Source organism: Psammomys obesus, unplaced genomic scaffold (genome assembly GCF_907164565.1).
Source record: "Psammomys obesus unplaced genomic scaffold, mPsaObe1.curated_primary_1811, whole genome shotgun sequence".
Taxonomy (NCBI): Eukaryota; Metazoa; Chordata; class Mammalia; order Rodentia; family Muridae; genus Psammomys; species Psammomys obesus.
The window spans coordinates 906242-926092 of record NW_026588368.1 but is presented as its reverse complement, the minus strand read 5'-3'; the positions used below and the strand labels follow the sequence as shown (position 1 = coordinate 926092).

Sequence of the window (19851 nt, the reverse complement as noted above, 5' to 3'; positions counted from 1 at the left end):
TAAATCTACTGTTTTTATCCTCTACCTTAAAGTGAGAAGTCAAATAGGAACTGTGGATATCATGGGAGCCTGAAGCTTATCTGACATTTCTAGGAACTTTTCAGGCTATCTCCTCTTCTGCCGTCTACTACAAGTTTGGCTAGAAGGCCAGAAAATTCAGATGGCATATTGGTTGTTTCCAACAGTCTGATATACACATTAACTCCTCAGCTGTCTTGTTAGCTGCATCATCTAGACAAGTTGTGTTTGAGCTCCCTGCCTTTTCCAGCCTGAGGAGCATGCTTATTGAAGTAGCTGATTAATTAGTACAGTGGCAGCTAACTGTATTTCTGAGTCTTTTATTCATCTCTGTAGTCCTTGATAGCCTTTGTAGGAGCTTAGCAGATGGTTGGAACTTTGACACCTTCTGAAGCATATGAGAAGCCTTTAGCTTCCATATGCTTTTCTTCCATTTCTTTGGAAAAAGATGGACCGCCTTTCTCTGGGAAAACCAGTGGTGGAAGGTGTCTTTCGGCAGCCAGTGCCCTCAGGCAGCCAGCATTCTCCCCTTCCCAGGGTGGCTTCACACTGAAGCCAGGATTTCTCTTCTTATAGCTCATTGAGATACCATTGAACTAATTACAGTGTGCATCCATGAGGGTAGGAGAAACAGACTGAGGGTGGGTCTGACTGAAATGATTTTAGAATAATTGTCTTTAGAAGAATAATGTCTTTTAATGATTCTTGACATTTTGTTTTCTAAACATGCACATCTCTGGCTGTTCTTCTCATTGTTACTGGACAAGTGAGTGACCAGAGCTGAGAACTGTTGCCTTTAAAACCACCAGGCAGGCCGACATAGACACAGGTTCCTGGGCTGTATTCCAAAGTTATGGAACCAGACTCCTTGGATGTGTTAGTACAGGCTACAGAGTCTCTATTTTACAAACCCCTAGGCTGCTTCCTTGCTCTCTACCTCTGAGAACATCAGTGGAATAGAGAATAAAGAGCTATCTAGCTCTCTGAACCCATGACTTCTAATGGAAATAATAAAATAACCACGAATCACTTTATAGTTTTGAAAGCTATGCTCTGCAGCATAGATGCAGGTCATGAGTCTGTTAGTGTGTGAGTTTAGCATTCTTTGCTGTTTTCTCCTCTTATGTTTTTATAGCTCAGATCTCTAGTGCAGGCATGTCTGCCTTGTTTTGCTGGACATTAGTAAGATGTTATAAAGGTAAATATCTGTGAAAGTAGAGAGATTACAATAACAGTTCTGCTATGTTCATCAACTGCCTGCCTTACCTTTGGCTGATCATAGCAGTTCTGTTTGTCTGTTTCCACCCACACCTTTTCATTTGTTTTGATACAAATCCCAGATAACATTTGCCTGAACTAGTTTGGTATGTACAAAAAACTTTTATCTTTAGACAGGGTCTAATTCTGTAGTCCATGCTGTACTTAAAGTCAAAGCAGCCATCTGTCCCAGTCTCTTGAATGTTGGGAATAGATGCAGGCCACCATACCAGCGTAATTGTGTTTATTTATTTTTTAAATAGGCAACACAATTTACACATACTAGGTAACCTCTGCCCCTGTCTAGTTTCCCAGTTCTTTCCCTTAGAATTCCTGTGATAAAAAAGGTTTATTAACTTGAAGAATCGGCTGGACTCATCCACAGTGAAGGAAGAGCTTTTATAGCTTAGAACCCCTCCCCCCCTTTCCTCTCTGACATAGCCAATCACTTGGGATTTCCTCCCTGACCTCTGTTACCCCTAAATTGTGTGTTCTACATCCTCAGACTTTGCTGTAGTTCTCCTTACTAGTTTATTTATTCTTCAAAAATTGATGACTGGTCAGCAAAGTCCCTGTTAGTGGCCAGTAATACCAAAATAAGGCCATGAGAAGACATGAGTGACCATTTCTTACGTTTCCTCTTGCTCCTTCCTACTAGCTTTGTCTCCACTTTGTATCTAGATGTTGTGGTCTGGTTTGAGGTTAGACATCTCTGCCTTGCTTCTTAAGACTCATCTCTTTCTCAAAGCAGCTAGAAAAAGACTGGCCGAGAAGGGCAGAGATTGCTTCTGACAAGGTTATACAGTCAGTCAGAGTAGGGGTCCGTGTGGCAGTTCATGGCCAACTACAAATCATCCTGTTCTTGCTGGCACTACCAACTCTTCCCACCCTTTTTTTTTTTTTAATTTTCCTAGGCTTTGAACCAAAATTATCTAAATCTTTAAGATATTATTCATTATTTTAATGCTGTGGGTACAGATACTTTGCATTGTGCCTCCAAGTAGCAACCTAGCTTTTGAAGCATGGATTAGGGCATTGCATAGGGCACATACTGCCCAGGCTATCTGGTACACATTAGTGTCTGTCACTTAGTCAAGCAGTAGCTATGCTCTTCCACTTTCTACTCCCCTCACTACTTTGAAATTTGTTAGGAGGATCAAGTCTCTATTTTGTTGAAAGCAGGTAAGAGTTATAAAGGTTCAGCTCATGTTTGTTCTCCCTTCTGATAGTCAAGCTTACGTATACACTCGAAAGAACAGGGAGGCACTAAGTCCCCCTCCACACACTCACACACCTACAATTATTTTTAAAACATTTTTTATGAGTGTGTGCGCGTGTACGTGCAATTATTTTTAAAACATTTTTTATGAGTTTGTGTGCGTGTGCACGTGAGCGTGCTCCATGGTGCATTTTTGGATATCAGAGCATGGGTAACTTCTGCGAGTTAGTATCTGCTTCCACCGCATTGGTCCCAGGAATTGAATTTAGGTTGTTAGGCTTGGCAATGAGTGCCTTTCCCTGCTGAGTCACCTTACTGGCCCTGCATACTTCTGATGTAAATAGCAAGGCACACATCTTTTCAACCCATACAACATACATAAACATGTATTGTTTTCCCCCACTTTTGAAATAGTCTTACTTTTTGTGTTCTAATAAAAGTATTTCCTCTAGTTACCATGCTGTAGGTAACTAATTAAAGGTAGTACAGGAGATGTATACTGTGCCCAATGCTAATCAGGGCTGTGTGCATGTGATTGTACTTAGTGCTGGATATTGAGGTGTTCACATTGCAGACAGTATGGTATAAGTCTATACCATTTTATAGGTGGGTGTGTGTATTTGAGTGCTCATCTTTGCAAGGGGCAGTCTAGCCTGTGTTGGTATTAAAGGTGATCTTTGGTTTGCAGGTCAATGTGCGGAATGGAATGAGCTTGCATCGCTGCCTTATGAAAGCTCTCAAGGTGAGAGGCCTGCAGCCAGAGTGCTGTGCAGTGTTCAGACTTCTCCAGGAGCACAAAGGGTAAGAACACTAGTCAGTCAGCACCTTTCAGAACACTAAGGATTTTCTAGCCTCAAATAACTTGTTCTATTACAAATGCTTTGTGTTAGATTCCTAGGGATTGGTGTATGTGTGTACACTTTTGTTTTAATTTTTTGTTTATTTTTTTGAGACAAGGTTTCTGTGTGTAGCCTTGGCTGTCCTGGAACTCACTCTGTAGATTAGGCTAGCCTCGAACTCAGAGATCTGCCTGCCTGTGCCTGGGACTAAAGGTGTGCGCCACCACCACCCAGTTTATACTTTTGTTTTTAAAGTATCAATTCAGAAAAAATTGCTACTGAGAACTTGAAAGTATTGCCTGGACATTGATTTGAAAACTACAATGCATAGGAGTTGCTAATAGCACGCCCAGGGATGGAAGTAGCATTTGTTAGAAGACATGTTTTTTAGTGCAAAGAATTTCCCTGGTGTTTGCCGTACAGAGTGGGTACTCTGAAAATGTTTGTATAGTTTTTTATAGTTAAGAATGCTAGGGGCTGAAGAGATGGCTCATTAAGGGCACTTGTCGCTCTTGCAGAGAACTTAAGTTCAGTTCCCAGCACTCACATCAGGTGGTTCACAACTAATTGTTGCTCCAGCTCCAGGGGTCTGATGCTCTCTTCTGGCCTCCAAGGGCACCTTCACACACATGGCACACATACATACACTCAGAGACATTTAAATATACATAAAAATCTCGCTCGCTCTTGCTTGCTCTCCCTCTCGGAAGTTATCTTTGGCCTGAAGAAATATTCCAGTCCATGTAGTGCTTGCTGTGCTATCTGATTGGCAGAATTGCTATAAAACCCTAGATGTGGTTGTGCCCTTGTAACCTCAGCACCCTGAAGCAGAGACAGGCAGGTCCCTGAAGCTTGCTAGCCAGTTTAACCTAATTGGTGAACTCCAGACCTATGAAAGAACTTGTCTCAACAAGCAAGATAGATGGAACTTGAACATATATACTCACTACAGTCCTAAAGAGAAATGCTTGTCATTCATTCTTTTGTCCCTCTTTTTTTGTAGTACTAGAGACTGAACCTAGGGCCTGGAATATGCTAAGTATTCAGGTTGCTACTTATCCAGTTTGATGAGTATTAAATCTTGGCTCTGTGATAGCCACGAGGTTGAAAGAAGCAGGGAATTCCCACTTCTAGAAAAAAAACACCCTATTTCCAAATGTTGGTTGCTAGATAGAGGAGGTTTCCCAATCCTCAAAGGCTGAGATAATGGCCCACAGCAACAGAGCACTGCATTCGTACCATTATTTAATATGTTAGCCAAACCTGGGGAAACCGTTGACTTTGTCCTCTTTGGGGAGCAGTGCTTCTGTTCTCTTTGTGGTCCTGAGTTCCCCAGCTGGAGAGAACATCTCAGGAGAGTCTCCTCGCAGAGCTTACCCTCCACATGTCTGTTCCTTTATTTAGCTGATCTTCAACATGTTGTCACATTTAGCTAGATTTATTTCCATATTGGTCCCCAAGCTGATCCAAAGACTTCCTTCAGGACTGGGGAGACTACGACAGGGACTTGGTCTACTCATCTCCAAGGCTGTACTGAGTTGGAACCTATCTCAGTTCTCCCCTGCCTGTTCAGAAAATGGGGTTTCCTTCCTGGTCTTTATTAGGACACAATAGTACTTGAAACAGATACCATTTCCCTACCTTACATGGGGAGTTTTCTTTTTTTCCTTTTTCTTGTTTTTTTTTTGAGACAGAGTTTCTCTATGTAGCCTTGGTTGTCCTGAACTCACTTTGTAGACCAGGCTGGACTGGAGCTCATAGAGATCCTCCTGCTTCTGCTTCCCAGAGCACTGGGATTATAGGCATGTGCCACTGCACCTGGCTAAGAATTTTTATAAGGAATGAATTACTGCCTGCTGGGTAACCAGAGAATGGCTTGTTGGCTTCTGGCAAGTGATAAGAGGGGTCTGAGTGATGTCATATGTGTGTTACATTTCTTAACTGGAAATATTCATCGTCAGCAAATGAGACAGATTAAGTGAACACAACAGTTAAATCACTATGATTTCCTGTCTTGCTTGTTCTATACACAGAAATAGACTGTGTCCTATAGACTTGTGTTACTTCTCCAGACAACTTTGAGTCTGTAAGCAATGTGGAGAGCATGTGTGTTTATATTGTTTATGGACATTTAAATTAAAGTAGCTGTTGAACATTAAACTTGAGCACTGTAGTGACTGCACCTTACTTAGTGGGATTCTGGGGATTTGGTGGGATTTTTAATATTACACAGTCTCCTTGAAGACATAGTTAACTCCTGTCATGAGATTGTTTAAAGGAAACTGTGTTCTAGGAGCATACATTTTGGAGTCCAACAGACTTGGGTTCCAAGGCCCTGTCACTCTCTGAGCAGCATCTCCCTGGGGCCCTAGTTAACTTATCTTTAGGGTGGGACCAGAGCACCTGTGAGATGTGCTTAGACAGCGTGCAGTAGACAGTAGAAGTGCTCTGTGTCCTGAGCCTGGTCCGATATTCCCTCATTTTATGCTTTGGGTAATTTTTAGTAAGAAAGCACGCTTAGATTGGAACACCGACGCTGCCTCTCTGATTGGAGAAGAACTGCAGGTGGATTTCTTGGATCATGTTCCACTCACAACTCACAACTTTGTAAGTTTCAGCTCCTCTCTTTCTTGCCATTTTTGGGCTCTTTGCCTTGGATGGTTGACCTTTCCGAGAAGTGAGAAGCGCTAGACATGCACATTTACTAGTTGCTTTCAGTTCTCCCTATGCTGTCATGTACACGGGCACTTTAGAGTCCATTAACAGAGGTTCCTCTGACTGCTCTTTCTGAATTTGACACTGTTAGAAGTATGATTCTTCACTGTAAGAAACTTCTGTGAGGTCTGTGAAGAAAGCAACTTGTGTGTTTTTTACTTATCATTTTATACCTGCTTTCTTGTCACAGGCTCGGAAAACGTTCCTGAAGCTTGCATTCTGTGACATCTGTCAAAAGTTCCTGCTAAACGGATTTCGATGTCAGACATGTGGCTACAAGTTTCATGAGCACTGTAGCACCAAAGTACCTACTATGTGTGTGGACTGGAGTAATATCAGACAGCTCTTGTAAGACACTGTGGTTTTTTTCCTTGTAAAAATATCAGGGTCAGGTCAGAAACACATTTGAGGATGCTCATTATATATTTTTATTTTCAAGTCTGAGTTTTAGGTTTGTTAAATGGTTGCTGTGAGTCAGAAACTATCTACTGTAGAAGCACAGTAGTTCTGAAGTTAGTTGCAGTGTGGTGGTCGTCTGACTGTGAAATAAATGGGCAGAGAGCTGGGGGATGACTCAGTCAGTGAAGTGCTTCCTGTTTGAGCATGGAGCTGGGTTGACCACCAGCTCCGAATGAATGCTGATCTCACAGCTGGGAGGTGGAGACAGGGCTGTCCTTGCTTTAGCTGAATCATTGAGCTCTAGTTTCAGTGTGAGATCTTGTTTCAAAAATAAGGTGGGGAGTGACTGAGGAAGGGGAGTGACTGAGGAAGACTCCCAGCATTGGCCTCTGGTATTTCTACTGCTCATACGAACTCAGACACACATGCACAGATACCACAAGCAAGTAGGACCCATTGTCTGTCAAACTGTTACTGGTACTGATTTGTCAAGGAAAAGAACAAGGACATGGAAATTGAAGGGCTTGTGATTTCTCTCTTCAAACATATGTCCAGTCCTGCGTATTGTCCCAAGAAAGCAGAAAATGGAGCTCGTGCTCTTTCCTTCTCCTTCACACTGAGGAGCAATGTGTTCAGGCCTCAGACAATTTAGATATAAAAAGTTGAGACTCTTTCTTTTAGGGGATAAAACAGATACCAAAATATATTTCACAGAGAGAAAATGGTTTAAATAATTGCAAATTTACCAGGCGGTGATGGCCCATGCCTTTAATCCCAGCACTCAGGGAGGCAGAGGCAGCTGGATATCTATGAGTTTGAGGCCAGCCTGGTTTATAGAGCGAGTTCCAGGACAGCCAAGGCTACATAGAGAAACCCTGTCTCAAAAAACAAACAAACAAAAAACAAATTTAAATTAAAATTATGCTCCTTAGAGCCTTTTAAAAACTTGTGTTCAGAGTATGAAGTCTGTTTTATTCTTATTGGAAAAGTCAGAAAAGTGAGAGGAACATTGTCTTTACTCACAATGGGAAGGGACCTTTTAGCTCCCACAGAAATCACCTGTTGGTTCTCAGAGAATCTGATTAGCAGAAAGGCATGTGCTTATGGCCAGCAGACACCTCACAACCTCAGGGCTGTCACTAGCACTTCCAAGTCGCAGCTCCCTCATCTGAAAAGGGCTGGCTGGGATAACATGAGATTGCTTACGCTAGGACTCAGTGTGTCTAGTGCAAATGCCTGGTTAGTAGTAATCCCACTATCCCTTCCTATTTACTGTTGGTGCTGAATATAATGAGTATAATTTCTTCTCATTGTTGTTTCCAAGGCAACAATTCCAGAAAAGCTGTATGTTTGTGATATAAGGTTGTGAAATGTTGTACTATCACTTAGGAAAACATTACTTTAATATAGCTAGACAGGACCACCTGGCAGGATGTGCATTCATTGGCAGGTTGCTGTCTCTCAGTCTGTAATGCAGCCCTTTGGGTTCATAGTCTCTTCATAACAGGTGCCTAAAGCACTTGAGGCAGATGAATCAAGGGAAGTTGGATTGTAGCTGTGGGTTTGCAGGCAAGGCAGGCTGGCTGAAAAGAGGACTGAATCCATAAAATCAGTCTTCCCATGTTTTACTCAGGCTGTTCCCAAATTCCACCGTTGGTGATAGTGGAGTCCCAGCACTACCTTCTTTGACAATGCGTCGGATGCGAGAGTCTGTTTCCCGGATGCCTGCTAGGTAATATTTTACTTGGTGTTCTTTTAAGTTATATTGGGTTTGGTGTTTAGGACCCTGAATACAAAGGATTTCATCTTCATGTCTGCAGACCCTTTGCTGCCTCTGTGGAACACCAAGTAGAGACTTTTCTGTGGTCCTACCCTACTTATTTACATTCTAGAAAGTGATTTTGACTGCAGGCCCTTCTATTACAACATAATACCTTTATAAAAAGCTTGAGGTTCTGCCTTCTTCCATTTGTGGTGAATTAAGCCTCTGTGGAAAGGGTCCCCAAAGAGAGTACAGAGACTAAGAAGAAAAGCAGACCTTAATTTGTAAAATGTTTATCACAGTCTTAAAATCCAAGTAGATGGAAATAGGTGCCCTTTCTGTTAACACTTTGAGTTTTCATTTAACTTGTCATTGTTGTTTTCTGGCTTTAAAACTCAAAGTTCAGTGGAGTACAGATCTTGCTCAGTGACACACAGAATTTAGAACCTAAAATAAAATGTGCATTTTTGTCTAAAATGTCTATATGTAATCAGGTAGCATTTAATGACCCCTGTAAAACTACTGTGGAACTAACTGCAGGCAGCATTTCGGATAAGGAATTTGTATTGAAATAACGTTTGTATCTGACTTGAATGAATCCTTTTTGGTAATTTGCAAACCACATTTGAGCAAAAAAACAACCTGCTTTAAAGATAAGAAACTAGCCTAAATGCAGACAGAATTCCTAGTGCAAGATTTGGTTGGCTATTTCAGTGAAGAAACAGCATTCCTTAAACAAGACCAGGGCATGTTCAGGGTAGTATGGCCAGAGACAAAACAGTAACCCTTAGAAAAGCTAGTCTTTGTCTCTTGAATTCATACAAGTGTGACCTGAATAAACCTCAAATCTACAGGACAAATATGTTCTACTTGTGTTTGGTTTTTTTTTTGGAGTTGGGGTGGAATTCCGGGTCTCACTGAGGCTAGCCTAGTGCCATGCTGTGGAGTCACACCTTTAGCCACAGAAGTTACTTGTTTCAAGATATTGGGGCTTAAGGCCTTACACAGGCTAAGTAAACCCTCTACCACTGAGCCATATCCCACCCCCATCCTGTACTTGTTAATGTGTGTTCCTAGGCTTGAACAGTTATTTCACAGGTTGGCGTTGCAGATCTAACGATGCAGCACACACTTTGCTGTGTGCTAGCTATAGGGAGAGATTCTCAGTCTTTCTTTCAGTTAACAGTTAGGTAGATTCCAGTTAGCGCTAGGTGGTAGTTGTAGCAAGTACTGATCTGTTCTTAGAGATGTTGTAAAATTCTGAAGTATTCCGAAGAGTGATTTATTACCAAGGATAAATTGTATGATAAATTGTATGATAGATTCTTTTCACAGGGATGACAAGCACATTTATTTTTTATTTTCAAAATTTTGCATGTAAAGGAGTCCAGACAGAAGAGTTTTTAAATAGTGCAGTTTGAAAGAATGAAACATTGTATCAAGGGTTATATGGGTCAGGTTTGTCTTAATGAGGTAGACGGTTGAAAAGACTTTGCCAATGTGGAGGCCTGTGTGCCAATCATGGGACTCTCTTTCTTCTCCGTGCCTAGTTCCCAGCACAGATACTCCACACCCCATGCCTTCACTTTCAACACCTCCAGCCCTTCCTCTGAAGGTTCCCTGTCCCAGAGGCAGAGGTCAACGTCCACTCCCAATGTCCACATGGTCAGCACCACCCTGCCTGTGGACAGCAGGATGATTGAGGTAATAGGGCCCCTTGGGGGTGGTGATGAGCAGCAGTAGTTAACATTGGGAAGTATAGAGAATGTGGATTTCAAAGCTGCTTAGGAATGTTGCAGTACTTTTTCAGGCCCTTGGACTTTGAAATAGTCTTTTAAAATCTGTTACGTCTATAGACTGGCTTAATAACTAGGCCAATGTGTCCTTGCAGTGGAAAACAAAACTTTTCCGCTAACCACTGTGCTCTGTGTCCCAGCTTTGGATGTGATCTTTGCGCTGGTGCAGATACATGCAGAGCAGCTTCGTGTGGTGAGGGTTGTTGTGTGAAGAGTGCAGATGCTCTAGGGGACTAAAGTAGATGCTCTAGGATCTAATACGCATTGAGGCAAATGAGACGCTGCTAGTCAGTGTTAGCAAACTGCCTTTTCTTTCTTGTATGTTCTGTTTGTTTGGTTTGCTTTCTAGCTCATCTTTAAAATCAACTGAATACACTTCAAATGCTTCCTTTGTTCTTTATTCTTCTTTATTTCTCATTGCTTTGGACTAGAATAACAGCCTGAATGCTTCTCCCAGGGCGTGCTCCAGACGATTTTGTCTGAGGGGAAGAGTAGGTATTTTCTTCATGCCTTTGCTTTCTTGGGTTTATCAGGAAAAACTGTCAGATGGTAGACTATCACGTGAGACAAGTTATACATTCATTTATACTTCTAGCCAGACTTGCTGTGTGTGTGTGTTTTTTTTTTCCCTTTTCCATAGAATATTTATGAGCAAGACAAATACTCTATGGGATACATCCACTGCTAGGAGAATTTCTCAAGGAGATTCTTGGAGACAAGGGCATTGAAATAGTTTTTAAAAACTCAGTTTTCTCAAAAGATGGACTGATATAGTAATAGCATCTGTACTGAGTTCAGCCAAAGCATTTCATCCATTGGTTGATAAGCATTAGAAGCTTTATCAGTAAGTCTGGCATACTAGTACATGCCTAGAATCCCAGCACCTTGGAGGTCCTTATTGGAGACCAGTCTGGGCCACATGGTGAGATCTATTTCAAATCAAATAAAAAGACTCAGCAGACATGTCCACATAATTGTGCTTTCTCTCCACCATGAAGTGGTCTTTGTAGAAACTTGTTCCTTGACACCTGCCTTTTCAGGAACAGTCTAGCTGCAAATCACATGTCCTGCCCTGTGTAATCTGTGGGCTTTATCATTATGATTAGACTCAATAATATAATTAAAGTAGCCATTTTCTTCCCATGTCCAGCCTGTTCCTGTTTAAACTCTGGGTTAGTATGTTCAAAGTGAAAATGGCTTCAATTTGTAACACAGTAGCACAAGGTATTGTATTTAGTCTTGTTTGTGCCTCAGAAGAAAGTTTTACTTGTGGCTTTTTCTCTCCCTTTTTGGAGGCAATGTTGTGTTTTTGGGGACAGGGTCTCTCTATAGTCCTGGCTGTCCTAGAACTCACAATGTAGACCAGGATGGTCTCTGACTCAAGGAGATCTGCCTGCCTCTGCCTCTCAAGTGCTGGGATTAAAGGTGTGCACCACCAGTTTTTTTTTCCTTTTTAATAACACATGATTCATTCAGCATTTTGGGTTGTATGTTATTGTTTGGCTTATACAAGTTATGTTCTTCTAAACTAATAACTTAAATTTAGGCGCACACAGACATTTTTTAAAATTTATTTATTTATCATTTATACAGTATTCTGCCTGCATATGAGCAGCAGAGGACACCAGATCTCACTGTAGATGGCTATGAGCCACCATGTAGTTGTTGGGAACTAGGACCTTTGGAAGAACAGCCAGTACTTTCAACCTCTGAGCCATCTCTCCAGGCCCAAATTCATAAAATTTTATCCTGGGATATGTGATCCAATTATAGTAATCTACCAATTAAAATACCAGACAGAGGAAGCAAAAAGTAAGACATTAAAAAAATAATAGCCTGCTGTTCTGGAATATAATTTTAATCAATAAAATAACAGAAGAGATTGGTTGACTGGCCAGTGCGCTCCCACTTGGGTGCCATCATGTCATATTTATAAATATACAGACAGCCACACTTCTCCACCTTTCCCATACAGACACATTTACACCTAGTTTGAGTTGTAGAGTGAGGATCTGTATGTTCTGTGTGTGCAGGCATGTGGAGGCCAGAAGATTGATTTCTTATTTTTCCCAGCTGCCCCTCCACCTGTGTTTTGAAATAGGGTCTCATTGAACCTGGAGCTTGCTAGCTAGGCTAGGCTGGCCAGGCAGTGAACCTCCAAGGTCCTCCTGTCCCCATCTTCTCAGTGCAGGGATCATAAGCATGTGCCACCACATGGGGATTATACCCTGGGTTTTGTGCTTACACGGCAAGCCCTTAAGCAGCCAAAATCTTACGTATCTCTGTGGATGTTTTAAGAGATAGGCCAGGCTTGGGACTCAGAGTTAGCTTTACTGTATGCTCTTAAGATACTTGGGCAAGGTGGCAGAAATGGTGTGTGTGTGTTTGTGTGTATGGGGAGATGGAGAGAGAGAAAGAGAACAGTAGCTTGGTTTGTGTTTCTTTTACTCTTTTAAAGTTATCTTTGAAAGCTAGGCACGGTGGCACATGCCTGCAGATTACAACCCTAACAAGGCTGAGGCAGAATGGCAAGTTCAGGGCCAGCCTGGGCTACATAGTGATAACCTATATTAAAGAAAAAAACACAACAAACAAACAAAAAATATGGAGTGATGGCCCAGCAGTTAAGAGTACTCTTTCCCCTGGAGGACCCTGGTTCAGGCCCCAGCACCCACATGCAGCCTCACTACTGTCCATAAGTTCAGTTCTGGAGGATGTAACATTCTCTTCTGGCCTCCAAGGGCACTGCAGAAATGTGGTACACATACACATACATGCAGACTCATACATAAACACTCATAAAATAAAAGATAAACCTTTAAGTATTGAGTGGGAACAGTCTAATTGTAGCTTTGTCGAACAAATAGCTTGTTTGCTATCGTTATACAAAGAAAAAGAACATAACTTTCTAAAAAGGTATTTTGTGTGAGCCCAGTGATCTTTATATCATTGCCTTTAAATTCCACCCTTAAGGAAGACTTTTAAAATTAGGATTTAGAACTGTCTCATGGAAGGCTGCATAGATAGTTGGACAGTTGAGAGTGCTTACTGCTCTTGTAGGATACAAGTCAGGGGACATACTGTAACTCCAGCTTCAGGGAATCCCACATTGTGTTTCGGCCTCTGTGGGCACCTGCATTCTTATTTACATGTGGTACATACATGCAAATCAAAATGAAATTTAAAAAATGTTCTCTGGAGTAGGTCCCTGTGATTTGAACTATTCTTGAAACAGTATCTAGTATTAAGAGAATGTAGCCTGCGTGAGAACACCACTGAAGTTTGGCGTAATATCCCATGCTAATGGAGCTGAGGCTCAGATTCATATGTGATGGTTCCATTTCTACCACCCACTGCTCTGTGACCCTGACTAAGTCTCCCCTCTTGTTTGTGTGGGTTTACAAAATATAAACACAGGATTCAGGCTCTGGGGTTCATGGTCTTTCCAGTTCCCTATGACTTAGGCCTCAAGTAGTGCTTACCTTTGTCACATCCAACTTCTGGTTCATAGGTGTTCTTACTACTAGTGAGCCTGTCACTGGGTCTCTGTCTTTCTTTCTCTATATCTGATTAAGCCTCAGTAGAGCAGTATACTGGGATTTTGGGAGGAGATCCCAGTTGTTAGTAACTTTGCCAGCCTTTGCTGAGGGTTTGTTCCTGTTTTTGTTTTTTTCTGAGAAATGATGAGGTTTCCTTGAAAAGTTACACTGACTTCATGTAATATGTAATAGAAATTAATGTTGGAAAACTTCACTTTGGCCATTAGGTAAACCAGGAAATTAGAGTATGAAAGTACACTTTATATTTTAGAGAGTTAATAATGGCTTTGTTCCTACAATCTCTCCCTTCATCCCCACCCCTAGAGAAAGCCTTTTCTAGTATGTCTGATCATCTTTTGTTTTGTGTTTCAGGATGCAATTCGAAGTCACAGTGAATCAGGTACTTTACCCAGTCATTTAATGATCAGTAATGGGCTTTTTCTCTCTATGCTGTGATCTTCTATTGGCTTATCTACGTTCGGATTCTGTTTGTCTTGTCTATTAAGCCTCACCTTCAGCCCTGTCCAGCAGCCCCAACAACCTGAGCCCAACAGGCTGGTCACAGCCCAAAACCCCTGTGCCAGCACAAAGAGAGCGGGCACCAGGATCTGGGACCCAGGAGAAAAACAAAATTGTGAGTATGGCCAATAACACCTCCTTCTATTCAGGGCTCAGTAAAGATAAACTCTTAGAAATTAGAATGCACATAACATATTTGGGGGTGGTAACCTAAGAAAATATTAATATTAATGCTAGTGCTCAGTAAACTGGCATGTTCTCAAAGACAAAAACTGTAGCTGCAGTGCAGGGATGATATCCATCTTTAAGGGAAGCCGGAACGGATGGGGCTGGGTGATCCTTTCTTTGATAGTGTGGGTTATAAATGATCTTCATTTATTTCAGAGGCCTCGTGGGCAGAGAGATTCAAGCTATTACTGGGAAATAGAAGCCAGTGAGGTGATGCTGTCCACTCGGATTGGGTCTGGCTCCTTTGGCACAGTGTACAAGGGCAAGTGGCACGGTGAGTTTAGGGCCTGTTTCTTGCTGCAGGTGTCTGGTGGTCAGGTTTCAGCAGAGAGGGTTAGGGGGCTTCTTGGTTGAGAGAGGCCTTATCTGTGGGTACTTGGTCACATGTGGCAATCAAAACACATTTGATTTCCACAGCATTCTAACTTTAGTTGGCATAATAAAGTTCTCAGGATGCTTAGAAACCAGCGAGCAAGTTCTAGCCCTGTAGTGACACGCTAGTGGTGCTATTTCTTCAAAACGAAGCTAGCTCGGCTCATGGAACATGCTTCTTCATGAGCAGATGTCTGCTGGTTTGGGTGGAGTGCACCCTTGACACCAACAGCTGAAAAGGGCCTTAAAGCAGGTGCTTGGAGAAGGGGCTGTCTGCTCCTGACAGAGGGTTGGTGCAGGAAAGCCAGATACCTACCTCCTGACTAGTGTTTTCTGCCCTGCCCAGGGTTAATTGTAGGTATCCCTTTCTGTGAGGTGAGTGTTCATTTTCATGGGGAACACTTTATCACTTCAAAGGAAAGTTGGAGGTTAACCTCTGTAGCAGCAGCTTGAACACTTTTCATACTAGGTTTTTAACACCTGGATTTAGGAAATTAGCAATCTAAGTAGGGGTTTCTTGAAAGTACTTGTAAAGTTTCTTGACGTTCCCCCAAATTCAAACTTGGTGCTGATAACCTTTATAGATAATAGGGCAGAGATGGAGTAAAGTTCTGAACATCAAAGTCCTATTGGACACTGAGCAGCATCTATTTCTCTAGGTGCATCTCAATACATGGCTTTTTGCCTTGCCTAAGTCGCTATATGAGCAATGGGATTTCTTAAGAACACAGATCAGAAAGTTGGTTAGTGCCATGTAGAGTGACTCCTTCTCTGAGAACCGTTAAGTAATGACCCGCTGGCTCGCCTCTTGTCTGCAGAGGGATGGTGTCACTGCAGTAGGCCATCAACTACGTAGAGCTGTTCTTGGCCTCCGGCCTCCTCTGCACCTGTAGCCACTTGTCCTTTCAGTCTTCACTTTTATGGGCATCTGGCCACCAGCCATCATTCTGGCCTCACTTTACACCAGCCCTCCCAGTTTGTTTCTCACTGTAACCCCACACCTGCACTTACCTGGGCTATTGCAGCAAGTTCTTCTCCAGCCCTGTCTGTTCTACAGGTGCTCAGTTACACGCCCCAACAGTCCTGTCACCTTTGTTTCTGGCGCAGTTTAGAACATCCTTCCTAGTATCTTTTCTGATGCGTACACCCCACTACCTCCAGGAAGCATTCCCTCTTCTCAGCAGTCTCTGAGCCCAGCTACTGTCTTCTCTCAGACTTCACAGCCATACAGGAATGCCCCTTCCTTGGCCATGTGGGACTTGCCACTAGGGCACGTGTGACTTAGAGTCACTGTACTGAATGGGTGGCTCCAGCACTGTACCTCCACTCAGATAATCTGCATCTTTTCCAGTAGCCGGTGCCTTTGGTGATGGGCAATGCTGGTTGCCACATCAACTGTAGATGATAAACTGGAGCTCACAGGGAGTCAGACTGGGACCTCACAGGAAACCTGTTTTTTTTTAACCATTGGTGTTCCCCAGAACAGTAATACTTCAGGCCGACTCACTTTGATCATTGGTAGCTTGGTTAATTTGACTCTTTTAGACAGGGTCTTGATATGTAGCCTAGGCTGGCCTCCTACCTCAGTTTATAGAGTAGACAACTTTATAAAAATTTGAGCTCCTAGCAGGGCAGTGGTGGTACACTCTTAATTTCAGCACTTAGGAGGCAGAGGTAGGTGGATCTCTTGAGTTCTAGCTACATGGTGAAACCCTGTTTTGCCCCTCCACCAAAAAAATAAATAAAAAAAAAAAAAAAAATAAGGTCCTTATAGGGTTTCAAAGTAATTTATTATTACTCTTGTTAACATATCTATATAAAACATTTGAATGAGACATGTATCTCTGAAAGCAAAGTTGACTCCTTGTTTCTGAAGCTATCAGGAGGTTGCCTGGGTTGCTGCCAGTACTGAAGGACAGTTGTGTAGATCCACTTAGCTCCCTGCCTTTGGCTGCAGCACATTTTTCTTTTTCCAAATGTGGTCCTGGACTGACCTCTTTTCTACTTCCTCTCTGCAGAATGAGTTTAACAGGTGTGCATACAGGCTGTGACACAGCAAGGGTTCAGTATTCCCAGGACCTCTCAGCTTTACTAAAGGGCCTGTTTCCTCGTCAGTTTGTGCTTAAGAGACCTCAGCACTGATTTCATCTTCACAGGCTAAGGTTCTGGAGCTATCCCATATGGGATTTGGTGTTCACTCAGACACTAGCTTGATGAAGGCCTCAGTGGTCCAGTGTGGGTGTGAGTGCCAATGAAGCATCTCCACTGCTTGATTTGTATTAGCTGGCAGATCTGTTCTACTTGCACACAAACATGGTCTTTTGAGAAGTGACTCCCTATCTTCCTTTAGAGTTAGGGTTTTGAAAGGCTGAGAGGTAGCTTAGTTGGTAAAATGTGCTTGCCATTGAAATATGAGGTTCAAGCCCCAGTATTTACATAAAAATTCAGCTGTGATTGTACTGACTTGTGATCTCAGTGTTGGTGAGGTGAAGAGGGGCTACACTGGCTGACCCTAGTCCTGGGCCCCAGTGAGAACCTGTTTCAAAACAAAAACACCAAGGTAAGATGCACATAAATAGTCCTTATTTTCAAATACCTTAGGATTTAACGGAGTGTAACCGCCCTCAAATTAATTTGCAGGAGACGTTGCAGTGAAGATCCTAAAGGTGGTTGACCCGACCCCAGAGCAACTCCAGGCCTTCAGGAACGAGGTGGCTGTCTTGCGGTGAGCCCAGCCCCTGGACAGTAGGGTTGGGTAGGGCCAGGCTGTGCAGGTCAGCACCTGCTATGGGTTTTGAGGAACATTCCTCCAAGGAGGAAGGAACTCTATTTCCTTCCAGCATATGTGCTGGGAGCCAGAAGAGCCCTTTGCATGGACACACACCTCTTCTCTGTACTCAATAAGCAAAAGCCCAGCGTAGTGGGGTTGGTTTGTGATAGATTGTTCTTACTTTTATTTCTATAGCTAATCTGTTTTACTCTGCAGCCCAAGTCCTAGCTTTCTAGTCACTGAATCGCTCTTAGGTTTGTAGGGATGAGTTGGACAGAGGTAGATGCCACAGGTGAGGGTTCTGGTGCAAAGCGCAGCCTGTGTACGCAAGGTTAGCATAGAGGTGAACAAAAGGTGGGCTCTGGCTGACTGCAAGCAGTGGTCTCATGGCCATGTTTTCCCTGCTTCCCTTTCCCCCAGCAAAACACGGCATGTTAATATCCTGCTGTTCATGGGGTACATGACAAAGGACAACCTGGCAATTGTGACCCAGTGGTGTGAGGGCAGCAGTCTCTACAAACACCTGCATGTCCAGGAGACCAAATTCCAGATGTTCCAGCTAATTGACATTGCCCGACAGACAGCTCAGGGAATGGAGTAAGTAGACAGCTTGGTGAGTCCTTATGGTGTGAACTCTGAGTTGCCCTTGTGGGAGCTGGACTGAGTGGCATTCTTCATGCACAGCAAGTCCAAAGCTCCCTCCCACTCCTCATCAGCTAGACAACCCATTTAGGCTCTAGCCCCCGTCTACACGAACTTTGTCCCCAGGCAGAGGAATACCCTCTCCTCACCAGTGCTTTTGTCAATGGAAAAAAAAAAAAAAAAGTACATTTGTTTAGATCTGTGTGTCTAAGTGTCAGTATTCAGGAGTCAGGTCCTCCTGGGGCTGGAATTAGTCAGTTGTAAGCTGCCTGATGTGGGTGCTAGGAATCAAAATGGAGTCTTCTGCAAGAGCAGTACCTGCTTTTAACCCCCAAACCAGCTCTCCAGTCCTTTTGTCACTTTGTATATTGGTTTCTCCCTCTCTCTCCTTTTCTCCCCTTCCCTCCCAGCATGGTTTTTGCTGTGTAGCCCTGGCTGTCCTAGAATTCAAAGAATCTACTGGGATTAAAGGCATATGCCACGATGCCTGGCTTATCCAGTTTCATTAAAAGGTCTTATTTAGGGCCTCTGCTGGACATGGTGCCGAGTGACACGGTTCTCTCCTGGTCAGTACCAGGCAGTGCTCTCAAGCTTTGCTTTCCAGGTCCCCTTATGGATAGGGTACAGGAATTCCTTAGTGCTTGCTCCCCAGATGCCAGGTGACTGGAGTTGGCGTAAGTGCTACACATTTTTGTTGTGTCTTAAAATTCATCCAGAAGCCAGGTGGTGGTGGCACATGCCTTTAATCCCAGCACTCAGGAGGCAGAGGCAGGTGGATCTCTGTGTTCAAGGCCAGCCTGGTCTACAGATTGAGTTCCATTACAGCCAGGGCTACACAAAGAAAAGCTGTCTCAAAAAACCAAACACTCATACAGAAATCTAAATTTTAAGAAATATGGAAGTTATAATTCACATGCCATATTCTTTCAGAAGTATATGGCTTGGGGGCTTTTCTATATTCCCAGTGCATCTATCCTGTTACATTCTGCATTATCACCACCCAGAAAAATAATCAGCTTACAGCCATCCCCAGCTCCTGACTGGGTTTTGTCTTTGGATAAGCGGAATATAAGGTAAAATACAGCATCTTACATGCCTGGCTTTGTTTGCAGAGCAAATACAAGTTGCAGCATGCAGTGCTACCCACCAGTTAGCTGATGGGCACTGGAGTGAAAATGATGCTTATGAGCCCATTTATGCTCTAGCCTTTCTACCAGTGACAGGGTTAGGCTGGGAAGATAGGCCCTCGTGTGCCTTGACTTTGTCTCATACAGTTACCTGATTTTTCTCCTTCACAGCTATTTGCACGCAAAGAACATCATCCATAGAGACATGAAATCCAACAGTATCCTTTGGTATTGAGCTCTCAGCTTAAGGGCCCAACAAGTCCTTTTCCTCATACATGGTTCATGGTGCCAGGGGAGAGCTTTTTAAAGGAAAACAAAATATAGTTGGGAAGCCAAACATAGGCTCGCTGTAGTCTCCAAATTTCCTGGGATGCAATGACTAGTGTCCATGAGAGTTGAAGGAACTTAAGTTTTTTATTGTTGTTGTTTTAACCAACAGTGATCTAAAAGTAATTTCTTCAGAGTTGGGATGCAAACCTGGAATGGACTTGAACTCAGCGTGGTTGGATTATCTGAAGTGTAGCTTGAAGAGGGTAATATTTAGTCTGTGGAAGGTGTGTGGCTGTACATACAGAGGGAAAAGTAACTGCAAACCAAATCAGATTTTCAAGATTATGGAATTGGAATATATATGTGTGTATATATATAC

General features: G+C 42.9%; 1 protein-coding gene across 3 annotated transcripts in view; it reads left to right on the top strand.

Annotated features, from left to right (window-relative positions):
• Positions 1-19851, top strand: part of Raf1 (Raf-1 proto-oncogene, serine/threonine kinase) — a 55122-nt gene that overhangs the window by 31831 nt on the left and 3440 nt on the right. For 2 of the 3 annotated variants that reach the window (XM_055604228.1, XM_055604227.1), the window contains 11 exons: positions 3183-3295; positions 5838-5940; positions 6239-6396; positions 8081-8179; positions 9760-9913; positions 13917-13944; positions 14051-14178; positions 14448-14565; positions 17304-17388; positions 17854-18030; positions 19374-19420. In XM_055604228.1, coding sequence (XP_055460203.1) covers positions 3183-3295; positions 5838-5940; positions 6239-6396; positions 8081-8179; positions 9760-9913; positions 13917-13944; positions 14051-14178; positions 14448-14565; positions 17304-17388; positions 17854-18030; positions 19374-19420 — 1210 coding nt within the window. The remainder of the gene's footprint in view (positions 1-3182; positions 3296-5837; positions 5941-6238; positions 6397-8080; positions 8180-9759; positions 9914-13916; positions 13945-14050; positions 14179-14447; positions 14566-17303; positions 17389-17853; positions 18031-19373; positions 19421-19851) is intronic. The other variant, XM_055604229.1, reaches the window with a different exon arrangement.